The sequence below is a fragment of the Esox lucius genome, chromosome 11, assembly GCF_011004845.1.
Source record: "Esox lucius isolate fEsoLuc1 chromosome 11, fEsoLuc1.pri, whole genome shotgun sequence".
In the NCBI taxonomy this organism is placed as follows: Eukaryota; Metazoa; Chordata; class Actinopteri; order Esociformes; family Esocidae; genus Esox; species Esox lucius.
In genome coordinates, this window is record NC_047579.1 from 2,729,766 (window position 1) to 2,748,154 (window position 18,389).

The window sequence follows — 18,389 nt, forward strand, 5'->3', positions numbered from 1 at the left end:
TGGTCATAATGTTATGGCTGATCGGTGTATGTATGCTGTCTACTATAAATGTGCATGCACTCAGACATTGTACAATATTTCTGTGTATTTCAAAATAACAATGTCGTTTCTGACCCCATCAAAAACCTCACCCCATCTGAAGAATTTCAGAATTTTCACTTAATCAATCTGGTGAGCTTATTTTAGTTAAAGAATGTTTTGTATTCTATTGTTTTACCTTTACACACAGGCTCACTCTCATTCCAGTGTGGATCGCTTGAGTCCACACATTCAATGACCCCGGAGCCCTGATCCATGACAAAGCCTGGGGAGCAGGAGAAGGTGACAATGGTGCCTAACGGAAAGGTAATGTCACTGCTGCTGAAATTCCCATGATGCAAGTAGGGCTCATAACAGTGCTCCCCATCAAAGGCTAAGGAAAACAAGAGAGAGAAAAAAATTTAAGAATGGGTGAATATGCTTATGAACAAAACCCAGCATTAACTTGACATGTGCTCTGTCATACCTTTGCACCCCAACACAAAAGATTCAGAGGAAAATATCCTGCTCCCAAAGAGTACCCAGGCTACTTCTGTTGCAGTCTCTGGATTGGTCAACGATTGATTTTGGCTGGGCAATGGTTGGTTTCTTACATAATGGTGTCTGTGATGAGAAATCTTCCTCTATCTCCTTCACTATCCTATGGGCTTGGGGCCACGGCTGTAAAGCCATGCATCCTTTGTCTTGTCTCCCTCTTGCTGATCATATGTAGAATACTTTTTTAATATTAGTACTGTGATATAGCTGTTGAAAATACGGACAGAATTAATCGAAAAGGAAGGTTTTGAATGAGGAACAGAAGGGTTAAGATTAAGAGACCACTGCAAATTGAATGCAATGAGTGTTCCTCACTTAAAACCTTCCTTTTCAACTTTTTTGGAAAGGAAAGATTTATTTATATTTTTTCCCAGAGCTGTATTTGTATCTTCATGTATTTTCAAGTAATCTCATGTAACAGGGGAAAGATACTGGTCCTTTTATAACTTTTTATTTTGTCACTATGTTTGTTCTAGACTGGTTGCTCAAGATGTTTGCTGGCCCATTACTGTTTACAGGAAACTATCCTTACACCAAGCCTTGGCTGAGTTTTTGCCTCAATATAGCTGTTCATAATAAAAAAAAATATCCAGTGAGTTGTGTCATAGTAAGTAAGCCAGGGAGAAATGTTTGAGAGACAGATTACTTCTTTTGTTGAACCATTTCCCAAAAATTAAATAAAACCACAAAACAGAACAAAAAAACATCCCACTCGACAGGATGAAAAAAAGACAGACAAGATAGAACTTGAATAGGGACAGTGATCAGGGCAAGAAACAAGTGTCCATGCTCCAAATGATGGATCTCACTAGCACAGTAGCCTGTCGTGCAACAGGACGTGACAAAAACACCCCATTTTTCTTTTTTTTCTTGCACAGCTTAACACTGGTCGTAGTAAGCAAGTCAGTGTCAACTGTGAACAGAAGACTTCGAGCTGCAGGTTTGATAGGTTGAGTGGCAGTAAAAAAAGCCATTGCTAAGATGGCAAGATAAGAAAAAGAGGCTTGCCTGTGTCACATCCTGCCTGTGGACTACTGAAGACTGGAAGAATGTCTTAAGGACCGAAAGTTCATCATGCAGGTATTTTTTTTACACCGTCAAGTAGGATGAAAGGATGGTTCCTCAGTTTGTGAAATCAACTGTCAAACATGGAGGAGGAAGCGTGATGGTCTGGGACTCTTGCTAGATTCAGAGTTGGCACAGAATGAGTGGCAGCCTGAACCAAAACGGCTACCACGGCATTTTGCCTACAGCAAAATGGTTCATCCTACAGTAAGATAAAGATCCAAAACATACCTCCAGGCTATGTCAGAACTACAGTGGGGAGAACAAGTATTTCATACACTGACGATTTTGCAAGTTTTCCCACTTACAAAGCATGTAGACGTCTGTCATTTGTATCGTGGGTACTCTCCAACTGTGAGTGGCGGAATCTTAAACAGAAATCCAGAAAATCACTTTGTATGATTTTTAAGTAATTAATTCATATTTTATTGAATGACATAAGTATTTGATACATCAGAAAAGCAGAACTTAATATTTGGTACAGAAACCTTTGTTTGCAATTACAGAGATCATATGTTTCCTGTAGTTCTTGACCAGGTTTGCACACACTGCAGCAGGGATTTTGGCCCACTCCTCCATACAGACCTTCTCCAGATCCTTCAGGTTTCGGGGCTGTCGCTGGGCAATACAGACTTTCAGATCCCTCCAAAGATTTTCTATTGGGTTCAGGTCTAGGGACTGGCTAGGCCACTCGAGGACCTTGAGATGCTTCTTACGGAGCCACTGCTTAGTTGCCCTGGCTGTGTGTTTCGGGTCGTTTTCATGCTGGAAGACCCAGCCACGACCCATCTTCAGTGCTCTTACTGAGGGAAGGAGGTTGTTGGCCAAGATCTTGCGATACATGGCCCCATCCATCCTCCCCTCAATACGGTGCAGTCGTCCTGGCCCCTTTGCATAAAAGCATCCCCAAAGAATTATGTTTCCACCTCCATGCTTCACGGTTGGGATGGTGCTCTTGGGGTACTCATCCTTCTTCCTCCAAACACGGCGAGTGGAGTTCAGACCAAAAAGCTCTATTTTTGTCTCATCAGACCACATTACCTTCTCCCATTCCTCCTCTGGATCATCCAGATGGTCATTGGCAAACTCCATTGCAAACATGCACTGGCTTCAGCAGGGGGACCTTGCGTGCGCTGCAGGATTTTAATCCATGACGGCGTCGTGTGTTACTAATGGTTTTCTTTGAGACTGTGGTCCCAGCTCTCTTCATGTCATTGACCAGGTCCTGCAGTGTAGTTCTGGGCTGATCCCTCACCTTCCTCATGATCAGTGATGCCCCACGAGGTGAGATCGTGCATGGAGCCCCAGACCTAATAATATATTTTCAAATAATTGCACCAACAGTTGTTGCCTTCTCACCAAGCTACTTGCCTATTGTCCTGTAGCCCATCCCAGCCTTGTGCAGGTCTACAATTTTACACAGCTTTCTGGTCTTGGCCATTGTGGAGAGGTTGGAGTCTGTTTGATTGAGTGTGTGGTCAGGTGTCTTTTATACAAATAATGAGTTCAAACAGGTGCAGTTAATACAGGTAATGAGTGGAGAACAGGAGAGCTTCTTAAAGAAAAACTAACAGGTCTATGAGAGCCGGAATTCTTATTGGTTGGTAGGTGATCAAATACTTACGTCATCCAATAAAATGCAAATTAATTATTTAAAAATCATACAATGTGATTTTCTGGATTTTTGTTGTAGATTCCGTCTCTCACAGTTGAAGTGTACCTATGATAAAAATTACAAACCTCAACATACTTTGTAAGTAGGAAAACCTGCAAAATCGGCAGTGTATCAAATACATGTTCTCCCCATTGTATCGTAGAAGAAAAGACGGTAGGCTTAAAATCATGAAATGGCCTGGACAGTCCTCAGACTTAAACCCCATCAAGCTGATTTGGGATGAACTGGGCAGAAGGGTGAAAGCAAAGCAACCTACAAGAGCAACACATATGTGTTGGGGAGAACTTTCCAAACACTATTTGATTTCTCCTATAGAAAGAATGCCACAATTGTGTTTGGCTGTTATATCTGCAAAAGGTTGGTACCTTGAGTCGTTTTGTTTAACAAAATTATATGATTTCAGGGTCGAAAATCTGACATCAACTTTGGAGGGGAAAATTACGTAAGATTTCATCAAGAGCAATTTCTGAGAGGGATACCAAAAGTACCGTAATTCCTTGTTTAGAAGCCACACCGTGTATAAACCGCACTTTCAGTAAAAGCCAAGGAATGGCAATGTGACATGACATCAAGGACCTACTGTTACTGCTATTGAAAACAGACACATAGTTCTTTGTCACATTCACAATGCCTAAGGCATGTAATGCACAAGAGGGCCGTGAAAACGCCTTTCATTTTATCTATGTTTTTGTGGCATATTTCAGTATCACAGATTGAGAGCGGGGGTCTAATTATGAACAGTCATTTGTTTTAACTACACAGAAAATAAAGAAATGCACTGAATTACATGCTAATTTCTAGTAGGTAATCAAGGGGTGTTCAAAACAGCAAAACTAAAGTGACATTTGGCAAAAAATAGGCACATTTGTGATAGTTTAAAAGTACTAAGTCCCGACCACGCAGTCTTCAATAAGATGTTTGAATTCATTTGTTACCGGAAAAAACACACTGTCAAATCATTACAAAAAGAACAATTTCACTCACTGACGTTTGTTATGAATCAGCTGTCTATTTTCGTCTCATAGTTAAATAGGCTTGAATTACTGCATATTGTGTATAGAGTAGAATGTAATAATATATGCATAAAATGACCATACAGTGCAAAACTTTCAATTTCAATAAGTGCTCCCTAAAGAGTTATAAAAGCAATACAGGTACATTTGTTTATTACTTACTTGATAAAAAAAAATTATGGCAGTTGCCATACATTGCCATACTCAATTGATCCCTAGGCATACATTGTACAGTAATCATAAACATCTGTAATAGGAAGCTACCAAAGATCATTTGTTGAAGAACAAAATATGTTTTTAATAAACCTGTAATGCCAATTATATAATATTTGCTCCATGAGTTTTTGAGACCTCTATGTCGTCAAGCAATCATCTGTGAAAAAGTTTGCTGGTGGAAACGGTTTTAAAATTGTAAACTTGTGTATTAGCTGCATCCATGTATAAACCACTGTGGTTGAACATTCTTACAAAATAAGTGTATAAGCCACGGTTTATAAACAGGAATATGTAGGGAGGATTTTCAGGTCTCACCCTCATAACGCAGAGACAGCAGCAGCGGGATGGAGGAGGAGTCGGCTGTGAGCTCCAGGTACAGGGTGGAGCTTTCACTCACAGTGCCACGCTCTGGAATATCATCCAGGTCTGAGTCAAAGAGTGGCGGCGCTATAGAGTTGTTTCCGCTACGCACAATCAGCCTGACCGAGGAAAAAGGAAATGCAGAAGAATGGAATGAGGGGAGGAAAAACCAGTAGAGAGAATAAAGGTGGGGAAAGATATTTGCATTACATTGTGGCATTCTGGGAGAATGAGGCTAATAGAGCTAACAAGTAATTTTTTCATGAGAACGATATTAACATATCAATACACAATACACAGCTAGAAAATAAGATGCTCAGGTGGAAAAGAGCATCTTAACTTACTTATCATCGTCCTCGTCCAGTGCCACCCTCTCAAAGTGGAGGTGAAATCTGTGTCCCTCCTTGGCCTCCAGTAGCCAATGGCAGCTCAGATTGCCATTGCTATGGTTACTCACAGATGGAGGAGGCGGTGAAAGGATCCTGCCCACGGTTGCGTTTCGTATCCACCCTCCACATGACACAGCTGGCCAAATTGAGAAGATCAATGAAGCTAAATCAAATTAACATTATAAAAAAAACATACCTTCCCCCTTTACTGCCATTTTCCCCTTCCCCAATTTCATGATATCCAATTGCATCTACTGCACTTTCTTAAGTTTTAAGCTTCATTTGTCAGATGTAAAGGATACAAGAAGAACAAGAAATGTTTCATATGCAAACAGTATTTAGCAGGTTTCAGCATTAAGCAATTAGTAGCCAGATTGCAGTTTTTCCAATAGGACACAAATCCAACTCATGTCCATAGCTGTAAACAATATTACATGTATGGTTTATCCTTTTCACTAGTATCCCCATGTGGCCAAATGGAAACATCTTTCATATAAACTAAACAACCTTGATCATGTGTACCAAATATAATCACATTTTACATCAGTCATTTGATGCAATAGAAGTAGCGTCTGAAGCATTTTTCACAAATTCAGAATTCCGAAAAAAGATATTGCACCTGACTTAATGGTTCCCAATGCAAACACGTTCCTTATTAACTATTAGGCTGTAATCTTTTGATCCGTTCGTGCTACAGACACAAGTCCCAAATGCTCTAACTAGCGTTGCTTGAGCAGATCTTATTGATAGCTTTTATACTTTTTAAAATATATAAATATTTAAATGAGCTACCAATGTATTTTAATGGGAAAAAAGTGTTCATAAACTTGAATGGCGAAAAAGTCTGAAATTCTAGATGCATCTCCTCCTACATCTTTTAAGCTATCAAGTCTGAACCAACGCCAAGATGTTCTGTCTGGCCCAAGATTTTTGATTCTATGTTTACTTTTGTAATTATAAACATTAAAAACTTGCATAAATTAACATTTGTTTCAATGAGAGCCAAAGTAATACAGAGGTTTCAATTCAAAATGATCAGGCTTTATGGCCAATCAACCTTTGATAACAACTTTAAATGTTTGAGGCTAACCTATTATATGTTTTTTTACAATTGGCTGTTTATAATTGGTAATTTACATCATTAGAATATAACAAAAATGCCTCTTGAACCGTTCGTGCTTCAGACACAAAAACAAATTTGTTTCGCACATTTAGGCTATCCATAGTTTTTATGATGAACCGTTTATAAATTTTACAGATGCAAATTAGCGTTAATTAACTATTAGGCTGTATCTTTTGATCCATTCATGCTACAGACACAAAACCAAATTTGTTTCACCAGTTTAGGCTATGCACCAGTGAACTGCTGAAACCCTAACTAGGCAAGGCTAGTTCAGCCTGCCAGCCAAACTGGTCTCGGGGGCATACGTAAACTATTTTACCTAATTATTTGACAGCTGAATAGGCTATCCCCACAACAAATTAGGAAACAATTTTCGATTTTACATATGCTAATTAGTGTAATTAGCATGAATGAACTATTAGGCTGTATCTTTGAAACCAGATAGGAAGCCAACTTTGTTTTACCAGTTTACCTATATCCACCTCAAATTATGCAACATTAATCCATTTTATGTATGCTAATTAGCGTAATTAACGTTAAATAACTATTAGGCTGTACCTTTTGAACCATTCGAGCTACAGACACAACACAAACGTTGTTTCACTTGTTTAGGCTATCCCTACTTCAAATTAGGAAACATTTATACATTTTGCGTAAGCTAATTATCATAATTAGCATTAATTAACTATTAGGCTGTATCTTTTGAACCGTTTTACCTACAGACACAAAACAAACTTTGTCTCACCAGTTCAGACTATCCCTACTTCAAATTAGGAAACATTTATTGATTTTATGTATGCTAATTAGTATAATTATTATTAATGAATTATTAGGCTGTATCTTTTGAACCACTTGTGCTACAGACACAAAACCAACTTTGTTTCACCAGTTTAGCTATGCCCACTTTAAATTATGAATCATATAAAAAAATAAACTAGGCTGTATCTTTTGAACCATTCAAGCTACAGACGTGTCTAAAACCTTTAGGCTATCCCCAGTTCATATGATGAAACGTTTATTGATTTTATATATGCTAATTAGCATAAATAGCATAAACTAACTATTAGGCTGGTCATTCTGAATCGTTCGTGCTGCAGACACAAGACTTGTCATTGTTAACATATTTATGACATTTAACTGTCATGTATGCTAATGTATGCTCATTATCCTCATCAACAGATTTTCTTGATCCCTAAAAAACACAGACTCCAAACCTTCCGATAGGTAAACATTACTTTGAACCATAAATACTTTTTTTAAACATATAGCAAGCACACCATATTTTCTTCAGGAAATGTACTTCTCTAGTTCCCATTCCTTTTGCAGTAAATGAGACATTATTTAAACAACAATAAATATTGTTTTTAAATGGAAAGAAACCCAGAGACCGTCTAGATTTGAACCGGCATAGCCTTGCACAGTAGTCAGTGACATTACGCATTATGCTCCTACTGAAGTAATTCCAAATTAAAAGTTTATAGTTCAAATGCTAAAGAGCTCATTGTTTGAATATATCGACAAAGATTGACACGGGCGAAGGAGAACTGTGGAAACCTATGTTTTGCAACAAGCACTTTTACAAGTTTCTATTAAATAAGCTAATTTCAAATTATTGTCACTCGCAATCTCTCATTAATCTCTAGCAACAAATTGACAGAGTTCATTCAAAGTTGTTGGCATTGCCACCTCAGTATTCAAAGCCTGAGGCAGTCAGGTCTCCGAAACTAAGTTGACACTAGTGGTTTCATTAAACATCATGTGACAGTGTTTCGACACCAGCCGTCATGTGACCAGAAATGTTTCGGAACATTGTTGAATGCTGTGAGTGTTGGAAGGGTATCGATCGAAAAGATCGGAACAGCTATCACTACTTTCCAATATGCTTTTTTAACAATGCATCCATAATGAATTGGATGATAAATGCAAAGAAATAATGCAGTAGATTAAATAAATAATTCAAAAATAATAAATAGTAATGTTTCAATGGGAAAACATTAACCAGGCTTTGGACTTGTGTCGTTTCAAATGAAAGTCTACGACACTACCCACTGAGCCACCTTTGAAATGTTCTAGTGTCCTTGGAACCTGACATGGGCAATAATCTGTTCAGTAAATGTCGCAATGCGTAGCCTACTGAAAGAGTTACTGCCATAGATAATAAAATATTCCTAAGGTTACTACCAACTAGGCTAACTTGCAACAAAGTGACACTACTCATTCAAGGTTGTTGGCGTTGTTTGCACTTGGTTTTCAAAACATGGGACAGTTAATTGTTTGTGACCTAAACCCACACAGATTTCATTCAATAACACGTGATCATTCGACCCCCAGCATCACATGACCAGAAGTGTTTCGAACACGTCTCAGAACATTGTTTTGATGCAGGGAGTGCCGAACAGATCGGAACAGTATTGAGCGTGAGTGCCGAGCAGCACATAACTAAAAAAGGAAAAACAGTTGATTATCCATTTTGTTGTTTTATTTTGCCTGTCCTTTTTACGCACTCCCTATTCTCCCACCTCACAGAATAACCTGTCCCCATTAGAGGCACCTTTAGTTTTTTTTCTCCAGTAAAGAAAAAAAGAACCTGGCTACATGGTTCCAAGACAACAACCTCTCTCTCAATGTCTGCAAGACCAAACAGATGATCATGGACTTCAGGAAGTCGCAGAGGGGGAAGCATACACATCGATGAATACACACATCTATGGAGCTGAAGTGGAGACAGTCTCCAAATTCAAGTTTCTGTGTTCATCAAAGATTCAACAAAATAAATTTGGCATGTCTTTAAAAACTCTCACCAACTTCTACAGGCTCACACTGCTGCCGTCTGGTAGACACTACCAGAGCATCGGGGCACACACTTCCAGACTCACAAACAGTGAGTCTGGTTGAGGCCATAAGGCTCCTCAACCAGGCCATAAGGCCCCTCAACCAGCAACACTGATCCATGATCATAATGATCACACACAGACATTACAGATACTCTGATGTCCTTTCAGGTGCATTTAAAGTACAATAGAGTATTCCTTTTACTCATATATATTACACTCATATGTAGCTATATAATATTCAATACTCCTACCATAATTGTTCATACTCCCAATCTTACTCTTTCAAAAATGTATGCTAGTTACATAATTAGGGGGCCAAGCAACAAAGTTGCTGGAACCCTCTTATGTTTGTACGTTTTATTATTATTATTCTCCAGGGCCATTTTCAGAGGTCCATAGCTCGGTCCCCTCTGGTTCAAAACGCTCCAAACATTGCCTGATTGTAAACAGCCAAGGTCCGAAGGACCCATACTCCTCATGGTGGCGCTGTAGCACTCAGTCGAAAATGGAAAAAGTGAAGCTAAGATCTCATATACCCCTTCTCATGCTGACCAAAAAAGTCTCTGGGGTCTTTCAAATCCGCTCCTTGGATTTTCCTCCATTTAGAATTTGGTCAAAAACTCGTTATTGACATCTCCTCCAAAACCACTGAACAGATTTGGTTGACAATCAGTGTTAAGGACCAGTGGACCATTGTCTTTAAAAGTGATATAAGAAAAGTTGATATCTCAAACAATATGGCCTCCATTTTGACATCTGTGAAAAACTTGTTAACAACATCTCCTCCGAGACCGCTGAACGGATTTGCATGCCGTTTGGTGTGAATGACCTTTGAACCATTATCTTTGAATTTTATATAAGAAAAGTTTATATCTCAAACAATATGGCCGAAATCAGCGAATGAAATTGAGCTGGGCGGGTCTATGACTTTAGATGTCCATTAATCCCAAATGGAACATCAAACAGCTACGAAACGAAACATACTCATAAATGTATCTGCTAGGAATGGACAGGCAAACTCCCATACAAAAATACTGCTTGGGGGCGCTATAAACATCACCGATGTTTCTCACGATTTTCATCTCTCATCTCATCTTCATCCGCTTATGCGGTATCGGGTCGCGGGGGCAGCAGCTCCAGCAGGGGACCCCAAACATCCCTTTCCCAAGCCACATTTGCCAGCTCTGACTGGGGGATCCCGAGGCGTTCCCAGGCCAATGTCGAAATATAATCTCTCCACCTAGTCCTGGGCCTACCCCGAGGTCTCCTCCCAGCTGGACGTGCCTGGAACACCTCCCTAGGGAGACGTCCTGGGGACATCCTTACCAGATGCCCGGACCACCTCAACTGGCTCCTTTTGACACAAAGGAGCAGCGGCTCTACTCAGAGTTCTTCACGGATAGCTGAGCTTCTCACCCTATCCCTAAGGGAGAAGCCAGCCATCCTTTTGAGAAAACCCATTTCAGCAACTTGTACTCGCGATCTTGTTCTTTTGGTCATGACCCAGCCTTCGTGACCATAGGTGAGGGTAGGAACGAAAATTGACCAGTATATCGAGAGCTCTGCCTTCTGGCTCAGCTCTCTTTTCGTCACAACGGTGCAGTAAAGCGAATGTAATACCACCCCCGCTGCTCTGATTCTCCGGCCAATCTCCCGCTCCATTGTCCCCTCACTCGCGAACAAGACCCCAAGATACTTGAACTCCCTACCCGGAGGAGGCACTCCATCGGTTTCCTGCTGAGAACCATGGCCTCAGATTTAGAGGTGCTAATCCTCATCCCAACCGCTTCACACTCGGCTGCGAACCAGTCCAGTGAATGCTGAAGGTCACAGACCGATGATGCCAACAGGACCACATCATCCGTAAAAAGCAGCGATGAGCTCCCCAGCCCACCGAACTTCAACCCCTCCCCACCCCGACTACGCCTCGATATCCTGTCCATAAAAGTTACAAACAGGATTGGTGACAAAGCGCAGCCCTGGCGGAGGCCAACCCCCCCTGGAACGAGTCCAACTTACTACCGAGAACCCGAACACAGCTCTCACTTTGGACGTAGAGGGATTGGATAGCCCTCAGAAGGGACCTCCTCACCCTATACTCCCGCAGTACCTCCCACAGTATCTCCCAGGGGACCCGGTCATACGCCTTCTCCAGACCCACAAAACACATGTAGACTGGATGGGCATATTCCCAGGCCCCCTCCAGGATCCTTTTAAGAGTAAAGAGCTGATCAGTAGTTCCGCGACCAGGACGGAATCTGCATTGTTCCTCTTCAATCTGAGGTTCGACTATCTGCGAACCCTCCTTTCCAGTACCTTTGAGTAGACTTTCCCAGAGAGGCTGAGAAGTGTGATACCCCTGTAATTGGCACACACCCTCTGGTCCCCCTTTTTGAACAGGGGAACCACCACCTTGGTCCGCCACTCCTTAGGCACTTTCCCCGACTCCCACGCAATGTTGAAGAGGCGTGTCATCCAAGACATCCCCTCCACACCCAAAGCTTTCAACATTTCTGCAAGGATCTTGTCAATCCCCGGAGCTTTGCCACTGTGGAGTTGTTTGACTACCTCAGTGACTTCTGCCATGGAGAACTATCCAGCTCTGCTTCCACTATAGAGGGCGTGTTAGTGGGATTTAGGAGTTCCTCAAAGTGTTCCTTCCATCGCCCAATTACCTCCTCAGTTGAGGTCAACAGTGTCCCATCCTTACTGTACACAGCTTGGATAGTTCCCCGTTTTCCCCTCCTGAGGTGGCGGACGGTTTTCCAGAAACACCTTGGTGCCGACCGAAAGTTCTTCTCCAAGGCTTCCCCAAACTTTTCCCACATCCGCTGTTTTGCCTCTTTCACAGCAGAGGTCGCAGCCCTTCGGGTCTGTCGGTAGACTGCAACCGTCTCCGGAGTCCTCCGGGATTACATATCCCGGAAGGTCTCCTTCTTCAGTCGGACGACTTTCCTGAACACCGGTGTCCACCAGGTTGTTCGAGGGTTACCGCCCCTTGATGCACCAAAGACCTTTAGACCACAGCTCCCCGCCGCAGCTTCGGCAATGGAGGCTTTGAACATCGACCACTCAGGTTCAATGCCCCCAACCTCCACAGGGATGCCAGAAAAGCTCCGTCTGGTGGTGTGAGTTGAAGATCTTTCGGACAGGGGCCTCCTCCAGACGTTCCCAGTTCACTCACACTACTCGTTTGTGTTTTCCCGTTCTGTCCAGAGTCTTCCCCCACCCCCTGACCCAACTAACCACCAGATGGTAATCGGTTGATAGCTCCGCCCTTCTCTTTACCCGAGTGTCCAAAACATGCGGTCTCAGATCCGATGACAAGATCACAAAATCAATCATTGACCTTCGGCCTAGGGTACTCTGGTACCACGTACACTTATGAGCCTTATGATCGAACATGGTGTTCGTTATAGATAATCCATGACTAGCACAGAACTCTAACAACAAACGACCACTCAAGTTCAGATCAGGGAGGCCGTTCCTCCCTATCACGCCTCTCCAGGTGTCTCCATCATTGCCCCCGTGGGCGTTGAAGTCCCCCAACAGAATTATGAAATGAAATGAATGAATAAATCCACATGGGAATATCCAACAGCCACCAAACGAATAATGCCCATTAACATCTCTGCAGAAGTAATGTATATTAACAAATGGACAGCAGAAGTCAAGTATAGAATGACCTTATGGGGGAACTATTTTGCGTTATTTTGACATCTTAAATTACATCTCTGAGACCGTTGAATGGATTGGCATGCTGTTTGCTGTGAAGGATCTGTGGACCATTATCTCAAAAAGTCTGTAATTTTTTTTGATAACTTAAACGATGTGGCCCGCAATCCACAACTGAATTTGACATAGTTGTGGAAAATCTTATATAAGACTATAAATCCTAAAAGGATTATCCAAGAAAGATGCTACTTGCTTTACAGATAAACACCAAGGCCAGGAATGAACCCTGAAAGGCAAGAACAGCTAGCTCTCATGGTAGTGCTACAAACCTCACTGATTTTAAGAAATTCACCCAAATATGTCAGAGACAAAACTTTATGGAGATGTTCATCACTAAATGAGGTAACTGAGCCCAACATTATTCAGACACAGACAGCCATACAGCTGACTGCTGTTCCAGACTCGCTGCAGACAAAACAAATTACATATTAGGATATATTCAGAATAGACAGCAACCTTCAGTAGCTATGTTATAGTATGCCTAAAACAAAATGGTTAACGGTCATATTGCGAATGTTTCTGGTGGATTTTCAAAGTATGCATCTGTGTATGCTATTTTGGGTATTATAGATCACAACCCCTTGAGACTATTCAGACTGCCTGCAGGCCCTGTGGTGTAGTGGGAACATCCTGGTCCTTCAATATTGTAACCCCAGTTTGATTCCCTTCTCAGACATTCCAAATTCTGTATCTCAGAAATGTTTATCCTCTAGGTGCTTTTCAGCCTTCACAATACATATCTGTAATACCATGGTTTTCATATATTTGAGAGAATAATTGTATTACGTGACCCTTTTATACTGTCATTGTTTTCCAAAGAAAGGAACCAGCCATGGAGTGATGTGAATCATTGTTTTTGTTATAAGTAGGCTGTATAGCTATTAGCTAGCCATCTACAGCACTCTTTGTACAAGACTACTCTTTAGTTCTGTTTATAAATGTTCTGTTGTCCATGTTTTTTCAGCAAAAATTTAATGGCTGAGGTAAAAGTGGCATTCTGCTGTTTAAATAGCATAATGATTAAAGACAGTCTGCCACATAGAAAACCTGGCATTGAAACCTGCCAGCGACAACATAATTAATCCCTTCTAATCAGCTGAACTAGAGTTGCCTGTTTCCTTTTCTGGTTTCAAGGTCTTTTTGTTTTGTTTTGATTTCCTCTTCTTCAATTGGACATCCTGACTACTAGCGGCAATGGGCATTTTTAAATAGCAAAACAATTATCTAGTGAGAGCCTGCTGTGCCCCCTTAATCGCTGCTTGCAGCTCTATTTATGTATATTATTGTCAGACTTGCCATATCTACAATTTCAATAACACTACCAATATTGCTGCTAGTTTACAGTGCTCTTTTTAAACTGATGCTATTATACAGTGTTATGTATATTATTGCTTTATCTGCTTGCTGTATTTTGGCAGTGTATTTATATATTTTTCTTCTTCATTCCCACTATGTAGTTGTAGTATGCTATGCCACCATTCATAAGCTTATTACTCTTATACAGTTGTGCTCATAAGTTTGCATACCCTGGCATAAATTGTCAAATTTTGGCATTGATTTTGAAAATATGACTTATCCTTTTATTTAAGGATTATAATCATATGAAGCCATATATTATCACATAGCTGTTTGGCTCCTTTTTAAATCATAATGATAACAGAAATCACCCAAATGGCCCTGATCAAAGGTTGACAGATCCTTGAATGTTTGGCCTTGTTACAGACACACAAGGTGATACACACACACACACACAGGTGAAAAGGGAAATTAAGTTGAATTTCCCACACCTGTGGCTTTTTAATTGCAATTTGTATCTCTGTATAAATAGTCAATGAGTTTGTTAGCTCTCACGTGGATGCACTGAACAGGCTAGATACTGAGCCATGGGGAGCAGAAAATAACTGTCAAAAGACAGGTAATTGAACTTTATAAAGATTAAATTAAAATGAAAATATATTGCAAATGTCAGTTGCAAAGCCTTGCAAATGCCAGTCAGTACTGTTTAATCACTTAAGAAGTGGAAAATTTGGGGATCTCGATACCAAGCCAAGTTCAAGTAGACCAAGAAAGATTTCAGCCAAAACTGCCAGAAGAATTGTTAAGGATACAAAGAAAAACCATCAGATAACCTCAGGAGAAATACAGGCTACTCTGGAAAAAGACAGTTTGGTTGTTTCAAGGAGCACAATATGACGATACTTGAACAAATTGAACTGCATGGTCGAGTTGCCAGAAATAAACCTTTACTGTGCTAATGCCACAAAAAAAGCCTGGTTACAATATGCCAGACAACACCTTGACTAGCCTCACAGCTTCTGGCACATTGTAATTGGGAGGGATGAGACTAAAATAGAGCTTTATGGTCACATCCATAAGCACTATTTTTGGAGAGGGGTCAACAAGGCCTAAAGAGAACGGAATACCATCCCCACTGTGAAGTATGGTGGTGGCTCACTGATTTATGTGTAAGCTCTAAAGGCATCATAGTCTCCTGACCTTAATATCATCGAGCCACTCTGGGGAGATCTCAAACCTGCAGTTCATACAAGATGACCAAAGACTTTGCATGACCTGGAGGCATTTTGCCAAGACAAATGGGCAGCTATACCACCTGCAAGAATTTGGGGCCTCAAAGACTACTACTGCAAAAGACTTCATGCTGTCATTGACGCAAAAGGGGGCAATACAGAGTATTAAGGACTAAGGGTATGCAGACTTTTGAATAAGGGACAATTCATTTTATTCTTTGTTGCCATGTTTTGTTTTATGTTTGTATCATTCTGTTATGACCTACAGTTGAATGTGAATCCCATAAGAAATAAAAGACGTGTTTTGCCTGCTCACTCATGTTTTCTTTAAAAATGGTACATGTATTACCAATTCTCCAAGGGTATGCAAACTTCTGAGCACAACTGTATGTATCTATAATATTCAATAATTATACCAAATCGCTCTAGTTCACATTGTTATGTATATTACAGCCATACTTGCCATATCTATAATACTACCCGGTGTAAGGTTCTGTTTGGTTTGGCTTTGGTTTGTGAATGTAGCCTGTTGTTTTTGGTTTTTGCCTTTGGTCCTTGTGTGCAGCCTGTCCTTGTCCTCATTGTTTCCACCTGTGCCATGTTTGCTCACTCGTTGTGTGATGTTGATGGTTCCTGTTGCCTGTTCCTGCAGTTGTTCCCTTTTATTTGTTGTACTTTCTGAGTTCATTAAACACACTTTTGCCTTTTTGGACTCTGCACCTGTGTCCTCCTTCCCATGCTCAACCGTGACACCCAGATTGCTGCTAGTTTACAGAACACTCTTTTAAATTGCTGCTAGTGTACATCCACACCTTGATTGACCTGGCTGTGTGGCATGCCGCATTGTCCTGCTGGAAAAAACAATTCTCAGAATTGGGGAACATTGTTTGAGCAGAAGGAAGCTGGTGTTCTTCTAGGATAACCTTGTATTTGGCTTAATTCAAGCGTCCTTCACAAAGACAAATCTGCTCGATTCCAACCTTGCTGAAGCATCCCCAGATCATCACCGATCCTCCATTTCACCCCAGCTGCTGTTTGCCATTCTTTTTGTAGGTCACTTGATGTCATCCTAAGGTTGTTGAGTGATATTCGAATTAGTTGACGGTCATCTCGGTCAGTGGAAAGTCATTTTTGCTCTCTACCAGTCTGTAGCTTTATTGTCCCCAATGTCTGTTGCTAGACATTGTTCTTATGAACCCGCCATCTTTGACATTTTCAGGATGGAAGCAACTGGACACTCACTGCATTCCTTTGCCAGTAAAGCCAGATTTGAACCCTTCTTTTCTCACTCAAAGCTTTTCTTTTCAACTCTGTTGTCATGCTGAATGGTTATTTTTTTATTCAAATTACCTTTGAGGTACTACTTGCACTGTTTTTGCCATCTAGCTGGTCCTTTTGCAAGAGGATAGTGATGACCACAGCAGTGGTTTTTATACTTTTTCTCATTAAATTATATTTGGTTCAGCTAATCACCAAATCAGTACCTCATTAAGTAAAATGAGGCGTGCCTGTGTTGGAATTTAACAGAACATGGAATGTAATAGCTGCCATACATGTAGAGAAAAAAGAAAAAATTTGAGTGGTCTCTTAATTTTATCCAGAGCTGTATATATATACACATACATACATACATATAGACATATTGTATGTCAGTAGACATATTCTAAAGACGACAGCGGACTAGAACTTATAAGTGTGGTGGACTTAAAATTAAGTAGCAAAAGAAAGATAACATTTAATTTTCTTTTTCGCATAATTTGTTTGTACTAACTCATTCAAACGATATACTTAGTCGTTCAAACGAGATACTAAGCTGTCTCTGGGCCCAAAGTATTTTTTGTGTGTAACAACTGTAAAGAAAATTGAAATTTCTATGGAATTTCATAGCTAAATTTAGTAGGAGATCCTAAGATAGCAGATTATGGAAGAAATATTGATGCCGCTATACTAGGTATATAATTTGAAATAAAATCTCAAATCTGTTTTTTGGGGCTGACCAAAAAACAGACTCCACCAAAAACTGATCTCAGCCATGTTAATTGATGACTTGTTGCCAGCAGCAGTAGAAGGAATGATGTTCGCCCAAACTGGTTGGCTAACACCTTTAACATTATGAGTAAGAAGGCTGCGTGATTTTAGGTCAGAAGCAAATGAAATATTGCTTTTTTCATTCGAATAATCATTTGTTTCTTATATTTAAAAACATTTATTTTTCAGGACAGAAAACTGTTGTATCATATTGACAAGATAAATTACTTACCCACACACTGAGGTTCAGTAGAGCTCCAACGAGGTCTCGTCATGTTCAAGCAGGTGGCTACCTCATGGCCCCTGACCTGGAAGCCAGGGTCACAGTGGAAGTGGGCCTGGCCTCCGGGGTGGATGTCAGTTACGGTCACACCTCCTCCCTCAGGAGAATGAGGGAATGAACAGGAGAGGAGGAAGGCTGTCCATATAGGGGAGATTAAGGGAGGGAGAAAGATTAAGTGCCCAAAACTAACCAGAATGGCATGTGAACAAACCATTGCACTATGCCACAATCAAAGAGTTCACTGGTTTGGAATACCTTAATAGCACATTTGAAATTAGTCTGAAAAAATATCCCCTTAAATTTTTAGGTTGTACACAGTGCACTTAAAAGAATATTGGATTGGTTCATACAGTGGATATAAAAATTCTACACACCCCTGTTAAAATGCCAGGTTCTTGTGATGTAAAAGAATGAGACAAAGATAAATCATGTCAGAACTTTTTCCACCTTTAATGTGACCTATAACAACTCACAATAACCTGGTTGCATAAGTGTGCACACCCTTACTAATACATTGTTGAAGCTTTTGATTTTATTACAGCACTCAGTCTTTTTGGGTAGGAG

General features: G+C 40.6%; 1 protein-coding gene across 4 annotated transcripts in view; it reads right to left on the reverse strand.

Moving 5' to 3' along the window:
• Positions 1-18,389, reverse strand: part of sez6l2 (seizure related 6 homolog (mouse)-like 2) — an 81,280-nt gene that overhangs the window by 38,029 nt on the left and 24,862 nt on the right. For all 4 annotated transcript variants that reach the window (XM_010901002.4, XM_010900999.4, XM_034295023.1 and 1 more), the window contains 4 exons: positions 17,775-17,960; positions 5,250-5,430; positions 4,861-5,024; positions 218-412 (listed from right to left, as the gene is read on the reverse strand). In XM_010901002.4, the coding sequence (XP_010899304.2) occupies positions 218-412; positions 4,861-5,024; positions 5,250-5,430; positions 17,775-17,960 (726 nt within the window). The remainder of the gene's footprint in view (positions 1-217; positions 413-4,860; positions 5,025-5,249; positions 5,431-17,774; positions 17,961-18,389) is intronic.